Raw genomic sequence first — 19,714 nt, forward strand, 5'->3', positions numbered from 1 at the left:
TTCACTTAATCGCACCTTGTTTAAAGTTAATAGGTCTGTAAACATAAACACGCTTTAAAAATAGATACCTTGTCTGTCTGACAACGTTTTACGTTACGTAAAATATTTAAATGTACGAATATTCATAAGTATAGGTAAAAATAGTTGACAAATGAGCTCGCCTTGCCTAATACCACAATAACATTAAAAAGTAATAAAAGCAATCATTCATGTACTAACACTTAAAACATTTAATGCGTTACGTATGTACGTTAATTTACGTCAGTAAAATACAGCATACAGCTGTAGCGTGATACGTTGAAACTTTGAACAAATATTTACAAGATTGGTTCCGTATGTTTTATAAAACTTTGCCTTCGCCAAGAAGGGAGTAAATACATTGGACTTTTTATTATGTAAGTATATGTCTATTTTGATACTTATTTTTATCGTCGTATTGGTATTTCATAATGTAACAGCGACCTATTCTATTAACTAGTATATTATTCTCTATTTGCCATAAAGTATATCCTATTTTTTTCGAGATATTACTTACTTTCAAAAGTTTTGCGATGTATGAGGTACTTTGTTTTTTAAAACTGCCGCCTCTAAAATCCATTCTTGTGGTCGGCTTAAGTTATCAACTTCCCAAGCCGTTCAAAATTGTGAACAAATTTGGTGTTGTTACCTTTATTAAAGAATTAACTGATCTAGAAACGCCGAGTCGCCGACATTTGAAATAATATTTTTTGCTTATCAAGTCTAAATGATAGTTACCACAAATATAATATCGTCTTTTGACTTATGTTTATTTCAGACATTTAGAATGAAATCCAAATTACTGCTAGTATGTGTTTGTGTTTTCTTTGGGAGCAATGTCAGGCACGTATCATCACAAGGTAATTTTTCCGTTATTACAGTTTGATACCGCGTCAAAAACAATATTAACTTCGTTTAAAAAGAATTGTTGCAAAGAAATTACATGTACAAGAAAGGACAAACATTACACTCTCAAAATAGAAGAATGTGATAAATGAGCACTGGCAGTAAATTTATGTGTATATGAAAAGATTTAGTCCTATGAGAATACAAGTAAAAGTGATTTTCATATACACACTTCGTACGAATAAATTTTAATTTGGATGAAATTGAGCTTCAAAGATTGTTTGAATCATGCACATTCATGGAGAGAAGTTACTTCCCCTCCCAGTTTATAGCTTTTTTATAGTTTTGCCATAACACCGATATTGCAAAAAAGAACTCATGTATAGATTGACAAATGTGTAAACTGCTTTGATTTTAAATTAAAACTATTAGAAGATGCATTGCGACACAGATGATAGAAAAAAAATCTGCAATTGTATATGGAATTTTTTTTAATACATTAACGTTTTGGCAACCATTAATATTTGGTTATTGATTGTCTTTCAGAGCTTATGCAAGACATCTTTAGCTTTATGGAATTAAATCCATTAGATAACACAGGAACGGCATCGGATTCAAATTTTGCCCACCTTCCTCCCTTAGATTCTTTGGGAACGCCCATCAACTCTCTTCAACCTAACACAGACACTCAAAAAGCTAAAGGGTTGCAAGCAGATACCTCTCTGTCAAATAAGCCACCTATAAAAATTACAGATTCTTCCAAGTCGATAGGGACTGGATCACCTTCAGATCAATTTACTTCTAATACTGGGAATGGTGCTGATCAATTTCCAGGGGAAGCAATGGACCCTAGTTCTCAAGGAGATCCATTTGCAAACGACCCATTTGCAAACGACCCATTTGCAAATGACCCATTTGCTAACGACCCATTCGCTAACGATCCATTTGCTAACGATCCATTTGCAATGGATCAAAGTACAACTGGAGGAGATGTACCATCAATTCATCAAGAATCGCCTTTCTTTCAATTTATACCTAACACCTTTAAACATGGCAACACAAATTCAGGCTCACAAGTACAGTCAAAACCAGGCCTTCCGATTCAAACAGATCCTGCAATTAATAATGATATACCTTCGGATTCCTTCACGTCAAGTGTAAAACAAGTGGACACAGGCACGTCACCGGCAACTGGCTCTGGGCATCCGTTAGACCCTTTAAGCTCATTTGATGCTGGTATTCCATCAGAGCCTATCCAACTAGGAGCAGGAACGCCGTTGGATTCAGGTCTACCGATAGATCCATTACCAGTTGACCCATTGACACCAGATCAAGGCATGGCAGGAGGAGATGTACCTACTAAAACAAATGACTCTCCATTCTTTCGCTTCTTACCAAGTATGCCCACGGGTGACAAATTTCTTAATCTAATCGATGGAACAGAGAACACGTTTCAGCCGACTGATAACTGGATGGGTGAACCTTTAGGTGTTGCTAAACTAGAACCAAATGCCCTTGATCCCTGGGATTCTTTTCTGCCAGAAGAACCAATGACAGACGTCAATCTAAATCCAGTTTCAGCAGGAACAAACGTAGATTTTCAGCCAGATAATCAAACTCCTATTTTACCTGACAGTACACCTGTTGATTTGAATCCTTTGGGACCTGTTAAACCAATCGTTTCGGAAAAGATAGCTGATCCTCATTTTAAACCAATTAATCCAGCAGGTGACAATAGTGTAATTTCACTTGGACCCGTTGATCAAAGCACAATACCGCTAGGTCCTTCTGATCATAATGTTATCCCAATAGGATTTGTTGATCATAATGCAATACCACTTCGACCAACCGACAATAATATAATGCAAAATGAACCATTGGGCACGAAGCCACTACCACATAAAGAAGCATTTAAACCAGTAGAACCAAATGTAATACCATTTGGACCTGTAGAGAACATACCAGAAATACCAAAGAATGATCCAAACGTTATTCCACTCGGACCAATATTTGGTACACCTGTTAATTTAGATTCAGTTTTAGATAACGTGAATAAAGGTCAAGGCTACGATAGTAGGAGACGATCAGGGTCTAGCTCACCAATTGCAGACACCGCTAAGCCCATCTCAAATGAAATACCAAACAGCTGGATGCAGCTCTACACAAAAGACAGACGGAGACCTAGTAAATCGTTTCCAGGTAAGATTATTGAAACAATTATTGTTAGAGTTTATCGTGTTATTTTGTTGTTATAACATATATATGGTATTTATTACGCAGCTGAATGTTTTTACTTTTCGAGATGATATGACCATAACCTAGTGTAAATCGTAAGAAACAATCTTCAATTTGAATGCCTAGCTCAGCGCACATTTACAATTCCTCTTACCGTAGTTAAGTAGTGAAGTAATATTAACATCAATGTTCAAAATAAATCATTTTCGGCGAAAACATCTTTGGATTAAGTGAAGCCTTTTTCAACGATCAGTCATTCTTTAAAATTTTTAAATTAATATTTCATTTATAGAAAAGATGATCGAATTTACTTGTACACAATGTATATGCATGTACATGAATATGTATAAACTATCCTTTATTCATTCAGTTCAACCGGTACAGACTGAAGCTGTTCAGATTTCCCCAAGAGATAACTTGCTAGCACAAGCGTCTTTGAACACCTACAGTAAGAATAGAGGGCTTTCAAGGCAGCTACGGCAAGAAAGGAGACGGGCAAGAAAGCTGCGTCAACTACAGAATCAAAGACAAAAACAAGTTCAACGGCAACAAAAGCATCAACAAAAACAAGCCAACAAGGCAAGAAAACAAAACCAAAAAATAAAAAATCAAAGAGGTGGAAATAGAACTGGTATAAATTTGTTTTGTTTCTTTTTTTGGTATTTATTTTGGTCTATTCTTTGTGCGCATCTTATCTCTATTTCGGAGGAGAAGCTATAAAATGCCGTATATCGTGATAAATACATATAATTTTATTCACAGCAAAATATGTATTTAGCATTTCCTCAACAGAAAAGTGTATTTTACGAGAATTTTAACAAAGAGATCCATTAAAATTGAATTGGGGAACTTTAATTAAGCTGCATAGGTGCTGGTTCAAATTAGCTCAATTAACAACTTGCATGATGAAAGTAAAACGTATTCTATCATTAATGATGTATCAAAAGGTGAAACAATTATTAAAGAGATTTACAATCCAGGACTTAGATATTTTCAATTTTATACCATTTACTAAATTTATCTGAAAATGCAAAATTTTATACTTAAGGTCCACAGGGAGCAAAGATAGCCAGAATGGTGATTCCTGGACAAAACCGACCGTTTGTCGGTAAGAATCAAAGAGGAAGAGGCCGCCGAATGGTCGAGCCGTGCACTGCAGGAAGACGAAGACTTGGACTTTGCGCTCAGGGTACTCAAATGTATTAAAGCAAGCTTGTCAAGATAATCTGACACTCGCGGTAATGTGGCACTGCTGGTTATAGTACACAATCGTTGTCATTTCATCGTGTCATATTTCTTCATTATATTATGTCATTTCTAAGCATGTGCAAAATCATATTATCTTGGGTGCCTTATTTTATCAGTTTTCATATGCACATTTAGCAATATTATGTACATTTAATATGACGTGCCATGTTTCATTAATTATTTAATCATCTTTTAATTGTCATTACGTGTCATATTTCGAAATGCCATATATAGCTATATTTCACATAAGTTCTCACCTTACTTGTATATACCTATTTTTTTCTGAAACTGGTTTATCGTTAATTTATATAAATTGGCATCTTTTTTGTGTCAGGTTTTTGATATTATGATATTTATTTGTATATTTTATTTGAAGCATTCCTCAGGTGTAATATAATTTTCGCTTATCATTTTCCAGTTACTGACGAACTTTTTATCCATTTGTTATTATTCAAATATACTGGATTAATGATCTACTAGTGGTAATCATTGACTATATTTTACCCATATTAAGACATGATACATTTTACCCAGTAGCCCGGCCATTGTAGTAGACACTCCATCAATCTGACTAAAGCGCAGATCTTATATTTTACATGTAATGCATTGCGTTCATTGCGTTCATTAATCAGGTTGAACGGAGACTCCATGTTCAGCGGTTCAGCGACTGTACATGATTTAAATGTTTTTACATTTACGTAAAATATGTAATCTTTTGAAAACTATTACGATTGTTGTTTAATCATTGTGGTTAGACGCTCATGATAATATACATGTATAATGAATATAGGTTTTAATTGCGAACATTGGTCGGAGCGAGAAAAGCTACATCCATTCATGTACATGTATTTTGCGGTTTTTTGACACCCATTATACGTTATGGATATTATGGTTTATTATTGACTTCATTTTAAATATTGACAAATAACGTGCCTGGACATGTTGATTTCATACAAAAGTCGTTAGTTCCCCAATAATACACGTTGTCTCATTTCGAGTATAATATAAATTCAAGCTTAGTGTCCAGCTTTATTTGTCATCCAATAAAAACGCTGTATTTCTTAAAAATTATGAGTGTTAATTTTCATAGAAGAAAAAGAGAGTCAGTAAAAGTTAGGGATAATTATGGTTTATAAATGATTTTATTATAAAACACTGACAAATCATGTACGTCAATGTTAATTTTTATACAAATTTCGCTGGCTCTCCAATTTACACATTTTATCTGAAATAATTGTATTATTACACGTTGTTTGTTAATTAAAATAAGAGGAAATATTGTCTGTTTATATTTAACAGACTGTTTTGATTTTAGTGTACATGTACTAAATGTTTACATCAGATTATCCCGGCTATTGACATCTGAACTTCATATCATCTGTCAACAATTTTATTTGTAAATATTTTCAAATTATATTCACGTATATATGGGAAAGGTGAACAAGAATGTGGATTGATTGTCCCGCAATGATTCATAGTCACACTACGTTATACGTCGGCGTTTGTTCGGTTCTCTACAATTACGTTCTTGTAATACATTACAATTCTCATCAATAAAAACATAAATGTATCGGATTTTTTATTTATATACATTTGCGTGAAACGAAAATAACAACATATTTAAATATCTAGATATATTAACTTAAAAGCAATGTACTTTTAATCAGAAATTCCACAATTTGGTAAATTCATTATGTTCTGTTATTACTTATTTGAAATAATTCGAGCGAAGAATGAATATTCAAGGAGACAATATTTCATTGATGACCTGATAATGTTTTGAAACAGAAATGAACGTTAGGTTATCATCTGTAGGAATAGATTGTCTAATTTTTACAAAGATTAGGGATGACTTGGGGAGGGGGTTACAGGGAATGGGTTATATTTACTTATCAAATTAAAATCACATTTTTCTTTGCCAAAAAACTTTGCACAGTCATTCTTTATGGGGGAAGTTGGCTGTGTTACTCTCAAGGCAGCGATCTTGAAATCTGGTAACAAAGGGTAAAATCATGCTTAACTAACGGTATATTCATGGAGTGGGGCAAGAATTCAGTTCGATAAAACCTTGTATCGTCGTAGAATTTAAAGTTGAATTGTTTAAACACACCAAATATGACATATTTTCGTTTTTATACAAATAACCTATCACGTGGTTAACAATACACTTTTACGCATTTATTTAATGAATACAATGGGTCTCTCTTCTTGTTTTTGCATGACACGAATTAGATGTTAATATGTTTGTTGTTGTTGTTATTGTTTTTGTTTGTTTGTGCAATATACTGTGATATAATGTAACTCTGCATATCATGCAAACATGTTCTGTACAATTGATTTTCATATCTTACAATTTTGTCGAACAGACGTTTTTTTAGACATGATTAATTAACAATTTCATATTTTTATCCTGTGATAGACTATATATAAATATAGGACATGAGTAGTTATATATGTTATCAGTGCTACTATAGGCGAGAATTGTATTTAAAAAAAAGTTTATTTACAGCCATAAAATATTTTTAAAACAGTTTTAAAATACAGCATTATTACTTCATTTATCAGAATAAGAATAAAAAATAAACATGCTGGAGGTACTATAGAATATATCCAGTAAAAATCGACGTCAGAAACGTGCAATAGTATTATGTATACAAATAAATAACAAACTGTCACATACTGTCGCTTAAAATGGCGCTGACAATGGCAGGGTTTAGGCGCTAACTATGGTCACCCGAAAACTTACAATGGTTAGACTATAGTGACGTCACGAAAGTAGTCTAATCGAACCCATCAACTGCGCAGTGATCAACTACAGTCAAACGAACCCAGCCAATGATCAATTAATTACTCCCCATTGTCACAGACATGACTGCAGCATGATTTGTTGATTCATTATTTTATTATATTTATTGTGATTGACGTATTTTTAACATTGTTCATCAATTTATAAATCATACTGCTTACTTTTCATTATTTATTATTTTTTATTTGTGCTTGGCGTTTTACATTGTTCATCAATTATAAAACATACTGCTGTATACATTGTTTTTATAAGACACAAAAATAAATGTTCTTTTGTCACATTGACTGCTTGCTTTACTTATATCCTTACGCACAGTGTTAACCTGTGATATACACACTAGTTTTCCAAATATATCTTGTTATTGACACACCTATACACGATAGCATCCATCGAGAAGATGATTGGATGTTGAAAGTTTAGAACAAAGGGGTTCATTAACCAAGAATAAATCGTTACGTCTAGTCAATTTCTCGAGAGATGATGTTGGATATAGGTATACTTTAACGCAGGTTATACTATAACTTAAAGCCAGTTTTGCAAAGATGATATAAGGAATAAGATATTCATTAATGCAGGTTATACTCAACTGTAACTTATATCCAGTTTCTCAAAGACGATACATGTATTATGTACAGATGTTGATTAAAACATGTTACACTTTGTTCATTAACGCAGGTAATATTGTAACTTATAACCAGTTTCTTAAAGACGATACATGTATTAGGTACAGATGTTCATTAAAACATGTTACACTTTGTTCATTAACGCAGGTAATATTGTAACTTATATAAACCAGTTTCTTAAAGACGATACATGTATTAGGTACAGATGTTCATTAAAACATGTTACACTTTGTTCATTAACGCAGGTAATATTGTAACTTATAACCAGTTTCTCAAAGACGATACATGTATTAGGTACAGATGTTCATTAAAACATGTTACACTTTGTTCATTAACGCAAGTTATATTGTAACTTATAACCAGTTTCTCAAAGACGATACATGTATTAGGTACAGATGTTCATTAAAACATGTTACACGTTGTTCATTAACGCAGGTTATATTGTAACTTATAACCAGTTTCTCAAAGACGATACATGTATTAGGTACAGATGATCATTAAAACATGTTACACTTTGTTCATTAACGCAGGTTGCACTGTAATTAATAGCAAGTTTCTCGTAGACGATACATGTATTAGGTACAGATGTTAATTAAACAGGTTAAACTTTGTTCATTAACGCAGGTCATATTGTAACTTATAACCAGTTTCTAATAAACGATACATGTATTAGGTACAGATGTTCATTAAAACATGTTACACTTTTTCAATAATGCAGGTTATATTGTAACTTATAACCAGTTTCTCAAAGACGATACATGTATTAGGTACAGATGTTCATTAAAACATGTTACACTTTGTTCATTAACGCAGGTTATATTGTAACTTACAACCAGTTTCTCAAAGACGATACATGTATTAGGTACATATGTTACACTTTGTTTATTAACGCAGGTTATACTGTAACTTATAACCAGTTTCTCAAAGACGAGACATGTATTAGGTACAGATGTTCATTAAAACATGTTACACTTTGTTCATTCACGCAGGTTATATTGTAACTTACAACCAGTTTCTCAAAGACGATACATGTATTAGGTACATATGTTCATTAAAACATGTTACACTTTGTTCATTAACGCAGGTTTTACTGTAACTTATAACCAGTTTCTCAAAGACGAGACATGTATCAGGAACAGATGTTCATTAAAACATGTTACACTTTGTTCATTAACGCAGGTTTTACTGTAACTTATAACCAGTTTCTCAAAGACGAGACATGTATTAGGTACAGATGTTCATTAAAACATGTTACACTTTGTTCATTAACGCAGGTTGCACTGTAACTTATAACCAGTTTCTAATAAACGATACATGTATTAGGTACAGATGTTCATTAAAACATGTTACACTTTGTTCATTAACGCAGGTTTTACTGTAACTTATAACCAGTTTCTCAAAGACGAGACATGTATCAGGAACAGATGTTCATTAAAACATGTTACACTTTGTTCATTAACGCAGGTTATATTGTAACTTATAACCAGTTTCTCAAAAACGATACATGTATTAGGTACAGATGTTCATTAAAACATGTTACACTTTGTTCATTAACGCAGGTTGTACTGTAACTTATAACCTGTTTGTCTTTAAACACAGTCACTGAATTGAGATTTATTGTTATAATGTATCTATTATCAAAGTAATAATTATAAAACTGATATAGGTAGACTCAAAATCTCATTTTGTTTTCCTATCAGTCAACTAACTATACAAAAAGTATGAGATGTTTAGCAAAGCAATGGTGAAACCCTGGCATTCTCTTTAACTTGTAAAATTAATGCTGTTTGACACTTATTAAAGGCCGATTATGTCCTAGAAATGACTTTATTTTATTTCTCAAAAGTTTTTTAATTTTGATGTAATTTTACATTTTCCCAAAAGTTATTCCTGCGCTTTCACTCTTTTCTTCTGTTGCTTTTTTTGAATTTAGAACAATTATAGTGATTTATTATTTTGTATGAAAGTCAAAATACAATTTTGTTAACATTTTGCTACTTTAATGACAAATTATTTCGCATTAATCGCTACTTTCATCTAACATGCTCTAAAATCAGTATTTAACCGTTATAAATTCATGTTTGCCCTTTCTAAAGATGTAAAAAAAACAGTTTCTGCGGTATAATGTGCCTTTAATAAATAAAACAATAACTACTAACTAGATAAGTAAAAGAAAGAGCATCGAAACACGAGGCTATCTGATTTGTACGAGGGGGCGTAGCCCCCAAGTATTAATCAGATTGCCAAGTGTTTTGATGTTCTTCCTCTCAAGCATAAAAACACGTTCCCTGTTGTCACAATATGAAACCCTGGCAAAAAGGAACCAATGAACGAACATCTGAATATGATATTTCTGTCGCTTTCACTCTGTCTGCCGTCACAATATGTAAACCCCAGCAAAAATGAGCCAATCAATGGGCATGCTCTGGAGTGCGGGTAACTAATACCTGCACTCCAGTTAACGAACTGTGCATGTATATGTATACGATTTAACTCTGACACATTTTCAACAGAAAGGTCCCCAAACTATGATACAATAACAATTTAGACGATAAAATATCTTACAATCGGTAAGAATTTAGCTAAGAAATAAATTTGCGTTTTGATTGGATATCATTTGGAAAGATACTGTATACTAAATAAGTTACAGTATAAAGCTACAGTCTCACTTACATCCCGGCAGAGCCCCGGTAGACGTCCGGGGTGATCCGGGAACGACCGGGGTACGACCGGGAACAACCGGGGTACATCCGTAACTCTGCCGGCAACGTCCTGGATGATCCGGGAACATCCGGCATTCGACCCCGGATGGAATAAAATATTTAATATCACCGGGGTGGTCCGGGATGATCCGGGAAGGTATAGCTTTGCCGGCTTCATCCTTAGCTCTGCCGGGAACGACCGGGGTTATACCGGGAAAGCACCGTAGCTCTGCCGGCACAAACCGGGGATGATCCGGGGTATGATATAGCCGGTAGAGCTACGGTAGAGCCCCGGTATATGCCGGCAGAGCCCCGGTAACTACAGGCAGAGCCCCGGAGGATAAAGGTAGAGCTACGGTTGATCCCGGTAGAGCCCCGGCAAAGCCCGGATCATTTCAAAAGAATAAGGACAATTTGCGATGATTGCACTTGTTTGTATTAAAAGCCTTCCCATTTCCCTTCTATCCAGTATGGCATAAGGATTTTTCAGAAAATCATCATGAATTACTATTCTGGAACAATAGATATTATATTAAATAAAAATTATGTATCAATGTTATCATTTTTGGGCGTTTTCAATCCACCGGGGTTCTACCGGGGCTCTGCCTGGATCGTCCTCGGCTTTGCCGGGACTCTGCCTGGATCGACCGGGGCTCTGCCTGGGTCAACCGGGGCTCTTCCGGCGTCATCCGGGAACGACCGGGGAAGCACCGGCATGAACCGTAGCTTCACCTGGGCTCTGCCTGGATGATCCGGAGCGCATCCTGGGTGGTTAGTAGGGAACTACCGTAGTGTCGGGGTAGGTGTGACCGCAACAATAATTTCATCCCGGATCGTCCCGGATCATCCCGGTAACTTACCGGGATGGTCCAGGGTTCTGCCGGGAGTAAATGAGACCGAGGCTTAAAGTATAATACTGTTTTGAATTTGTAAAATACATGTAGTTTATTCATCTTTTATTTATAGAAAACCAACACTCGTCATGTAGTTCACGGTATTTAATATATGGTTATAACATATCTATTATTTTATCAAAATCTGATAATGTGAGAATATTTGGGAAATTATTGCGTACTTATCTCCACCTCGACAGATTGTAAATGTATAAAATAACATTGATCTAATGTAAGTGTAAAACATCTGAAAATTGACTAAATAGTCTCTTCAGCTAAATGTCTAGATAAATATATATATATTTAGCTGTAAATGAGTCTAAATGAAGGTATTTTTTGTGATATGATGATAATAATAATAATTATCATAATAATAATATAACACTAATGATATTATTACGACACAAAGCACGTAGACTTCATCCATCAAAAGCACCCGCATGTAAACGAATATGTTTTAATAATTGACTGGTAAATGCCTCTCTCTCTCTTGTGTGCGACGAAAACCCCAACAAATAAGAAAATAATAAAGTAAATGAATAAAAAGGAATTAATACAAAAATGTCAGATTGGCAACTTGATTCAGTGTAACTCGTTGTAGAGTACATTGCAATAGACCGGGCTTTGTTAGTCATTATATAGTACATTACTAACAAATGAAAAACGATTTCACGTTAAATCGTTATATATCATGAGTGAAACTATGGGCACAGTTTCTATTAGTACTTTGAATATTCACGGTGATAGGGCGTTTACCACAACTTTTCCGCGCAACGTCAAAATATCATACTTCTGACCGAGACACCGTATATTTCTGGACAAAATACTAATGGCGGGATAACCAAATTGCAGGTAATAGCTTACAAAATATCTTACTGCTGGACATTGCAAAATTATTCCAATTGTTCAAGTACTCCATCGAATTTTTGGAACAATTTATCGTTAATCTAGCACAACACAATTCACAAAAAAGTACATACTTCGAAGAAATAGTGTTTACAAAAGATCGTGTCTACCTCAACATGACTCGTACTTGTCACTAAAACGTGTGTTATAACGACGATGTATTTGTTCTATGACCTAACGAGCTCGTATATATATTATGGTTAAGCATAAATTCAAGTTCCATACAAAATTGTGTGTTTCTATTGTAAATTTTAGGGAATATATGTTGTAAAAAGGCCTATTGACTCGAATATTGGAGCACCGTACAACACTGAATTCAAACACCGCATTCTTTTTCCGTTTGACCGATAAATACTGGAACCGTTTTCATTTGCACCATCCTTTATTAGTAACTGTTAATTGACCTGTCGTTATGTTATGTTGCTGTTATCATATGTTATTTTATGGAAAACTTCTGAAGGTCTGGTTTATGTAAATAATACTAGTTAGATAAGTCGATATCTTTTCTTTTTTCGAACTTATTTAAACGGATAAACCCCACATGAAAAGATCATTCTTCGATGAGGTTACCAAGCATTGTGTTGTGGAAAGTGTTTCTTTCAATAATCATTTCCTAACTGTTTCAGATGATTCCGCCGTGCATGTTGCCAAAATTATTTTGTAGGTTTCATCGGTTGACATTAAATCGGTTATAGGATTTTTTAATGTAATTGTTGATGCAAATTATAAGATGAATTCTACTGAGCGTTTTAAAAGTTTGTTTTTACGAAAACCCGATATGAATTGGATTTCCGTATTTTTTAATCGTGCACTGAACCATAAAGTTTGCATCGGTTCACCACCTTGTACATGTATATACTATTAAACTGAATCACATTTTTCACTTGATTTTTGAATTTATTCACTTTTCTTTATCCCTTGCATCACAGTAAAGTGATTTTATTATGTTTTATTCTGATTGGTTATCCGAAACTCATGATGTCCAGTTACGACCATGGAAATGTATTGGAACATTTTTTCTTCACGGAAACGATTTTATCAATGCTTGGTAACCTCATCGAAGAATGATCTTTTCATGCGGGGTTTATCCGTTTGAATAAGTTCGAAAAAAATCTATATAGATACCATTGCACTTACCTAACTGGTATTATTTTCATAGACCAGACCTTTAGAATTTTTCCATAAAATAACATATGATTATAACAGCAACATAACATAACAGCAGGTCAATTAACAGTTACTTATAAAGCATAGTGCAAAAAAATGGTTCCAAACGGAAAAAGAATGCGGTGTTTGAATTCAGTGTTGTACGGTGCTCCAATATTCGAGTCAATAGGCCTTTTTACAACATATATTCCCTTAAATTTACAATAGAAACACACATTTTTGTATGGAACTTGAATTTATGCCTAACCATAATATATACACGAGCTCGTAAGGTCATAGAACAAATACATCGTCGTTTTAACACATTTTTTTGTGACAAGTACGAGTCATGTTGAGGTAGACACGATCTTTTGTAAACACTATTTCTTCGAAGTATGTACTTTTTTGTGAATTGTGTTGTGCTAGATTAACGATAAATTGTTTCAAAAATTCGATGGAGTACTTGAACAATTGGAATAATTTTGCAATGTCCAGCAGTAAGATATTTTGTAAGCTATTACCTGCAATTTGGTTATCCCGCCATTAGTATTTTGTCCAGAAATATACGGTGTCTCGGTCAGAAGTATGATATTTTGACGTTGCGCGGAAAAGTTGTGGTAAACGCCCTATCACCGTGATATTGATAAAAACAACAGAAATAAATAATTTTAATACTCTTATTAATCATTGCTTGAATGAAAAATAATGATTAAAAAGTTTCATAGTGGTTTAGTTTGAACATGTGTATGAAGAAAAACTATATTTCGTTCTAGAACATTTTATTATCTTCTATATAAATATATGTATTACCAAAGCCATGTTTCTCACACTTGCAAACAACATCCATAAATAATTATTTCGTGTTTTGTTGTTTTGTTTATAATTAAATCAACCCAATGATTTATTGTACTAAAGACCACTCAAGCACTCAAGAAACACATAACACCACATAATGGAACGGTTTTTACTAAGTCAAGGGCAATTACTGTGAAAAAACAGAATAAATCCACAAGCAAAACCCCAGGTGTACAATTCCACATGCTAAGCAACATCCCTGTAAAGTAGAGCTATGTGAGACTCGTGCAAGTTGAAAATTGCAAATATCTACTAAGTCAAAGGCAATAACTCTAAACATAACAGAATAAACCGGCAAGCAAAGCCAAGGTGCAAAACTTCACATACTGAGCAACATTTCTTAAATTTTCATGACTACTGTAGTCAAATACTTTTGAGCTACGTGCGACACAAGCTGGAAATAGCAAATTTTTACTAAGTCAATGGCAATTAACTCTACAAATACTGCATAAATCCACACCCAAATACCAAGGTGCACAAATACACATGCTGACTAACATTCCTGTTAGTGTCATGACTCTAGGTCAAATACTTTATGAGGTACGTGCGACAAAACATGAGAACGAACGGACGGACGGAGGGACGAGGGTAAATCTAAATGTGCCCCCTATAGTGGGGACACAAAAACCTAAAATAAATGAAAACAAAACCAAAACTCACAATGAGAAACGATTAAACAAGCCTATACTGTATCTATCATAATAAAAATAAAATGTTAACACTTACATTTCCCCTTACTGAACAACAGCACTGTCAAAACACGGCTTAATTCCAATAGAATCACTTTCTGTGAGTAACAAAAAACCCATGTGAGAGCGTGAAACATCTTATCACGCAACTCAAGGTCCGTGAATTAAGGAAATTAATTTAACAAATGACACAAAAATTCGATAAATTCAAATGCACAATCAATTATCAAATATGAATACAGTACAGTTCCAATAACTTCTTATATAATCAAAGACTGTCGTTTGGTCGATATCATGTTTGACAGGTGCCAAAAGCTTGCTATATGAAATAGACATCAACTGATGTTAATTTCAGACTAATACGGAAGCGTCCTGGTGCCAATATTTAACATGTTCCTACGTAGGACTTTTAAACTCCTACGTAGGACTTTAAAACTCCTAATTAGGTTTTTATATCTCCTACGTAGGACTTTAAAACTCCTAATTAGCCTTTTTTATCTCCTACGTAGGAGTTATAAAGTCCTACGTAGGAGTAACAAAGTCCTACGTAGGAGTTATCTTTTTTAATAGAACATGTTAAATTGGCACCAGGACGCTTCCGTATATACCTCATGTTTGTAGTATATATGGTTAGCTATTTAGTACATAAGTAAATATTAGTAAATAAATAAAGTTTATAACTGCAAATCACAATATGTCGCGGTACTAATTTTGCACATGTTTGACTTGTCAAAAAAGCGGGTTAAAAATTTTTGCAAGGGAAGGGAAACAATTCGCACAAAAATAACCTGGTCACACTTGCAGAGTACTCGCCCCGCCAATACATTACTAATAATTATGCATAATGATTTTGTTATCTACATATAATTATGAAATACATATTTTATTCTAATGTGATTGACATTCGCCATGAAATAACTTCTCGGTAAACATACATACAATTGTATATATATTTCTAGGTTAAGAAATCACGTGTCTCACTTTTGCACTATTTTATGTAAATCGACTATAATTTTGTTCTTACAATTTTTATTTCGAATAGAATTTATGTTCGGCGTGTCAATTTGCCGAACTAATGTTTCAAAACTCTTTTTTGTTCTCTAAAATTGTTTCTTTTTTTTGGTGAGATTATATGCTACTTAATCGATAAAAAGTAGATAAATTTACAAAACAGAAACAACAACAACTAGAATAACAACAACACATATAAAGAAACAATTACGATTTCTTGATTTTATAGATCAGCTGCCACCGGATGCTTTAGATCCGACTGGACATTCTAACCACAACAATGAAGCTGGGATCATGTTCGGTATCCCTAACCACGGTCTTCCGGCAATCGGTATTGATCCTACACACGGTGGGCCGCAACCTATTGTAGGTCCAGACATGTACGTTGGTCGACAACCGTCAGATGGTAACGTTGTTCAACATAATGGTAACATGCACGGAAATCCAGTCCCCGGTATAGATAGTTACATTGGCCGGAAGCCAGTTGTAGGTGCGGCACCGCTTGTAGATAACACACACGGAGGAACGCCAGTCAACATGGATAGCTATGACGGTAGACAGCAAGTTGGAGATTCTGGACACCTTATTGGTGGTTCACATGGTGAATTTGCTTTCGTTATTAATATTTATGTCGGTTGACACTTTTTCACAGAAGTGTTTTTGGCTCAGATTTTATTTGTTTCAGTGACTTTTATAAATTTGTGTACATATTATGAATTAACTTTCTCAGTAATCTTAACTCATAATTTTCCTTGAAAAAAAACAAATAAATTAACATTAAGTTCTAAACTGTTAAATACATGATTTAATTATAAATTTCCAAGCAAATTAACTTTGAGATTTATATACACTACACATTGTATGAAGTCAATAGATTCTGATCGGAAAAAGTCATATTTATATTTTGATTAAGAGATATATTCACATTGTCTTTCACAAAGTTACTATGAAAACTTTGGTCTGATGGAACACATTTGCAAATTTATTAAATGTATTGCAGGTCAATTGTTGCCTGGTACACCAACTTTTGAAGAGCACGTGGGTGTTCCTCTAGGAGAGGCTGTTATTGGACAGAATGGACTCCAACAACTGATAGGTGTGCAAACCGTTGATCCCCATAATGTAGGTCCTTTAAGAAAGTTAGGACGAGGTGGAAGACGGCAACAGGGTAATAGGTTCAATAGAAACAAAGGACAGAGAAATAAAGGGGGAAGAATTGGTAGAAGAAATATGAGAAATAACAGAAACATAGGAAATAACAGAAATGTAGGGAATAAAAGGACAAACAACTTTAGAAAAGGGAATAAAAGAAATCAAGTTCAGATACATAGACCTGGGGCGAAAAGACGCGGTCCAATTATAAGAACTCCAAACATGCAAGATGTTGGTATTGATTCTTTGCCAATTGATAACCCAACAGGAACACAGCATCCTCAAAAAAGTTGGAATCCAATGAATGGTTTACAAGTTGGACAACCAATTGATCCGACAGTTCATGGATTTGATGCACATGATGGAGCTCAACATATTTTGGATCCACTAGGATCTGGTATTCAGGTATCTCCGCATTCTTTTGACCCAATGACAGATTTGTCAGGGCAGTCGGCCAATGTAATACAGCACGATGCGGCTTTTCACCATGAACCTGCGAGCATTGTTCTAGACGAGAGAATGCCAATTATACAACACGATACCGCACAACATGGAATGCATGTAGACAATCTGTCAAATGGTATGTCTGACACAAGTCTACCAAACAAACAACTTGGTAAACAAAAAGGTAAAAATAATCAAGGTAATAAACAAAAGGGTAAAAATAGGCAAGGTGGTCAACAAAGAGGTAAGAATAAGCAAGGTGGTAAACAAAAAGGTAAAAATAAGCAAGGTGGTAAACAAAAAGTTGTTTCACATTTAATTGACATGACAGTACCCGATATTAACAATAGTCCAATGTTTGATCCTCAGATGACTATTAACGCAAAGAATCAAGGTAGAAATAATAGACCAAAGGTCAACAAAAAAGGTAGAAATAAATGGAAGAAAGTAAAAGGTCAAAATAAAAAGAAAGATCCGAAAATGAGAGAACCTAGAAAGTTTAAACCAGTGGAAATTCAATCAGTTGTAACACAGGAACGGAAACCCACCACTCCAGACACATCTGGCATGATGAGAATTGCAGGATTAGGTTTTCTGGATTTATCTGGATAAGGATTTGTGAGCATACTAAATTACTGATTTAAAGATGACCATGTGTTAATTTATTTGTAAAATTAAATTATTCGATCAACTGACATTTATCAGGAAACTCGAACTTTAACACGAAAGTGAAAAAAGCTGTGCGGAAATACTATTAAAAATCCCTCACTAAGATTGTACAAAAATGTATACAATATGTGATTCAAAAATTAATCTTTCCACATTAAATCACTTAAATGAACTTGTCTATCTATTAATCTAGACAAAACCATTTCATTGTATTTATGGACATTTAGGGACAATTTGTAATGATTGAACAACGAATAGTGCAGAACGTGATAAGATAGCACGGAATTGCCGACTGATCTTGGACAGCACTGGAAACAATTGACTTAAGTTAAATAAAACGTTGATTAACTGTTTTCATTATTGCTTTGTTATCGGGGTTAATACAGTCATATCAATATTTCTTTTAAATACGCACATTTTTTGTGCTTAATGTGTCAACAAATGCTCACGACATGACAATAACATTGCCATCTTAAAGCTTGTTGCTATGGTTTTCATTACCTTATTTATCAAAATTATGACGAACTTGATGTTTGTTTATATGCAAAAATAGCTCTTGCTGCGTAAGTAACACAGTAGAAATATGGTGAAAATATTGCAAAAAGTCAAATTGTCATGTAAATTATTACTAATATATTTAAGGTTTTTACTTTTCTTTAAAATTTAGAAGATCTTTCTCAAGTTTGATTTTCATGAAATATCTTTGGTCATATGAAGTCATGCAGCTTTTAATAAAAGATATCATCCACGAGACATTTTTTATAAATAGATGGTTCTGCATGGTACAATTTTATTTTAATTTAACTGTAAAATTCCAAATTACGAAACGAATTATAATTAACGGAAAGGCGTAGATATCATCCGGTCTTTGGTGATCTCATTCACTTGTCGCCACATGTTTATGTATCTACATGTAATAATATTTTTGTTGAGCAAATAACTAAAATTATCATACATCCTGTGTAAAAGATGGGAATGCATTAAGTATAAATATATTCTTATATTAAAAAGCACGTTTTTGTATCATAAAAAAACATACGCTCAGTGTACAATTATTACTGGATCAAACCCTCGCACTAATTTCTATAAAAAATGTTTCACTTGCGAACATTCTCAACGCATTCAAACTACATAATTTTAGTATGTGTTTTCATGTGTTTTACTCAGTCGTACTACTTTTTAATGGTTCAGGCGGATTCTTTGCGCATTGATACAGAAATCATATATATATCACGTGTCCTGACATAATCAATCGGGTGACATTGCGTATATTCGGCCAACCGAACACGACGTGTTAGATCCAGTATACAGTACTCGCATTCTTTATAAGAATACATTTATTGTTATTATTTTTTATTTACATACTTCAAAAAAGTATGTACAATGTATTGCATTTTATATATGTATGTAAACGCTTTAATAAATCTGTATATCAATATACTTTGTTCAATTTATGTTATTTATGTTATCC

General features: G+C 33.9%; 1 protein-coding gene across 1 annotated transcript; it reads left to right on the plus strand.

Moving 5' to 3' along the window:
* The first annotated feature begins 213 nt into the window (after positions 1-213).
* On the plus strand, positions 214-18,841 carry LOC132750942 (uncharacterized). The gene is made up of 7 exons (XM_060741037.1): positions 214-395; positions 797-878; positions 1,411-3,063; positions 3,470-3,730; positions 4,148-4,288; positions 16,208-16,579; positions 16,979-18,841. Exons 2-7 carry the CDS (start codon positions 806-808, stop codon positions 18,184-18,186), a joined length of 3,708 nt encoding a protein of 1,235 aa, XP_060597020.1. The 5' UTR covers positions 214-395; positions 797-805; the 3' UTR covers positions 18,187-18,841.
* Positions 18,842-19,714: the final 873 nt, after the last annotated feature.

The sequence above is a fragment of the Ruditapes philippinarum genome, unplaced genomic scaffold, assembly GCF_026571515.1.
Source record: "Ruditapes philippinarum isolate M1 unplaced genomic scaffold, ASM2657151v2 ctg3773_1_1_1_1, whole genome shotgun sequence".
Lineage (NCBI taxonomy): Eukaryota > Metazoa > Mollusca > Bivalvia > Venerida > Veneridae > Ruditapes > Ruditapes philippinarum.

What these genes read in the sequence shown, in the direction of transcription:
- LOC132750942 (XM_060741037.1), top strand. Translation starts at nt 806, where the DNA reads ATGAAATCCAAATTACTGCTAGTATGTGTTTGTGTTTTCTTTGGGAGC. An exon ending in ACCTAGTAAATCGTTTCCAG is followed by an intron (nt 3,064 to 3,469) that starts GTAAGATTATTG and finishes TTATTCATTCAG; the next exon opens with TTCAACCGGTACAGACTGAA. An exon ending in CCTTATTGGTGGTTCACATG is followed by an intron (nt 16,580 to 16,978) that starts GTGAATTTGCTT and finishes AATGTATTGCAG; the next exon opens with GTCAATTGTTGCCTGGTACA.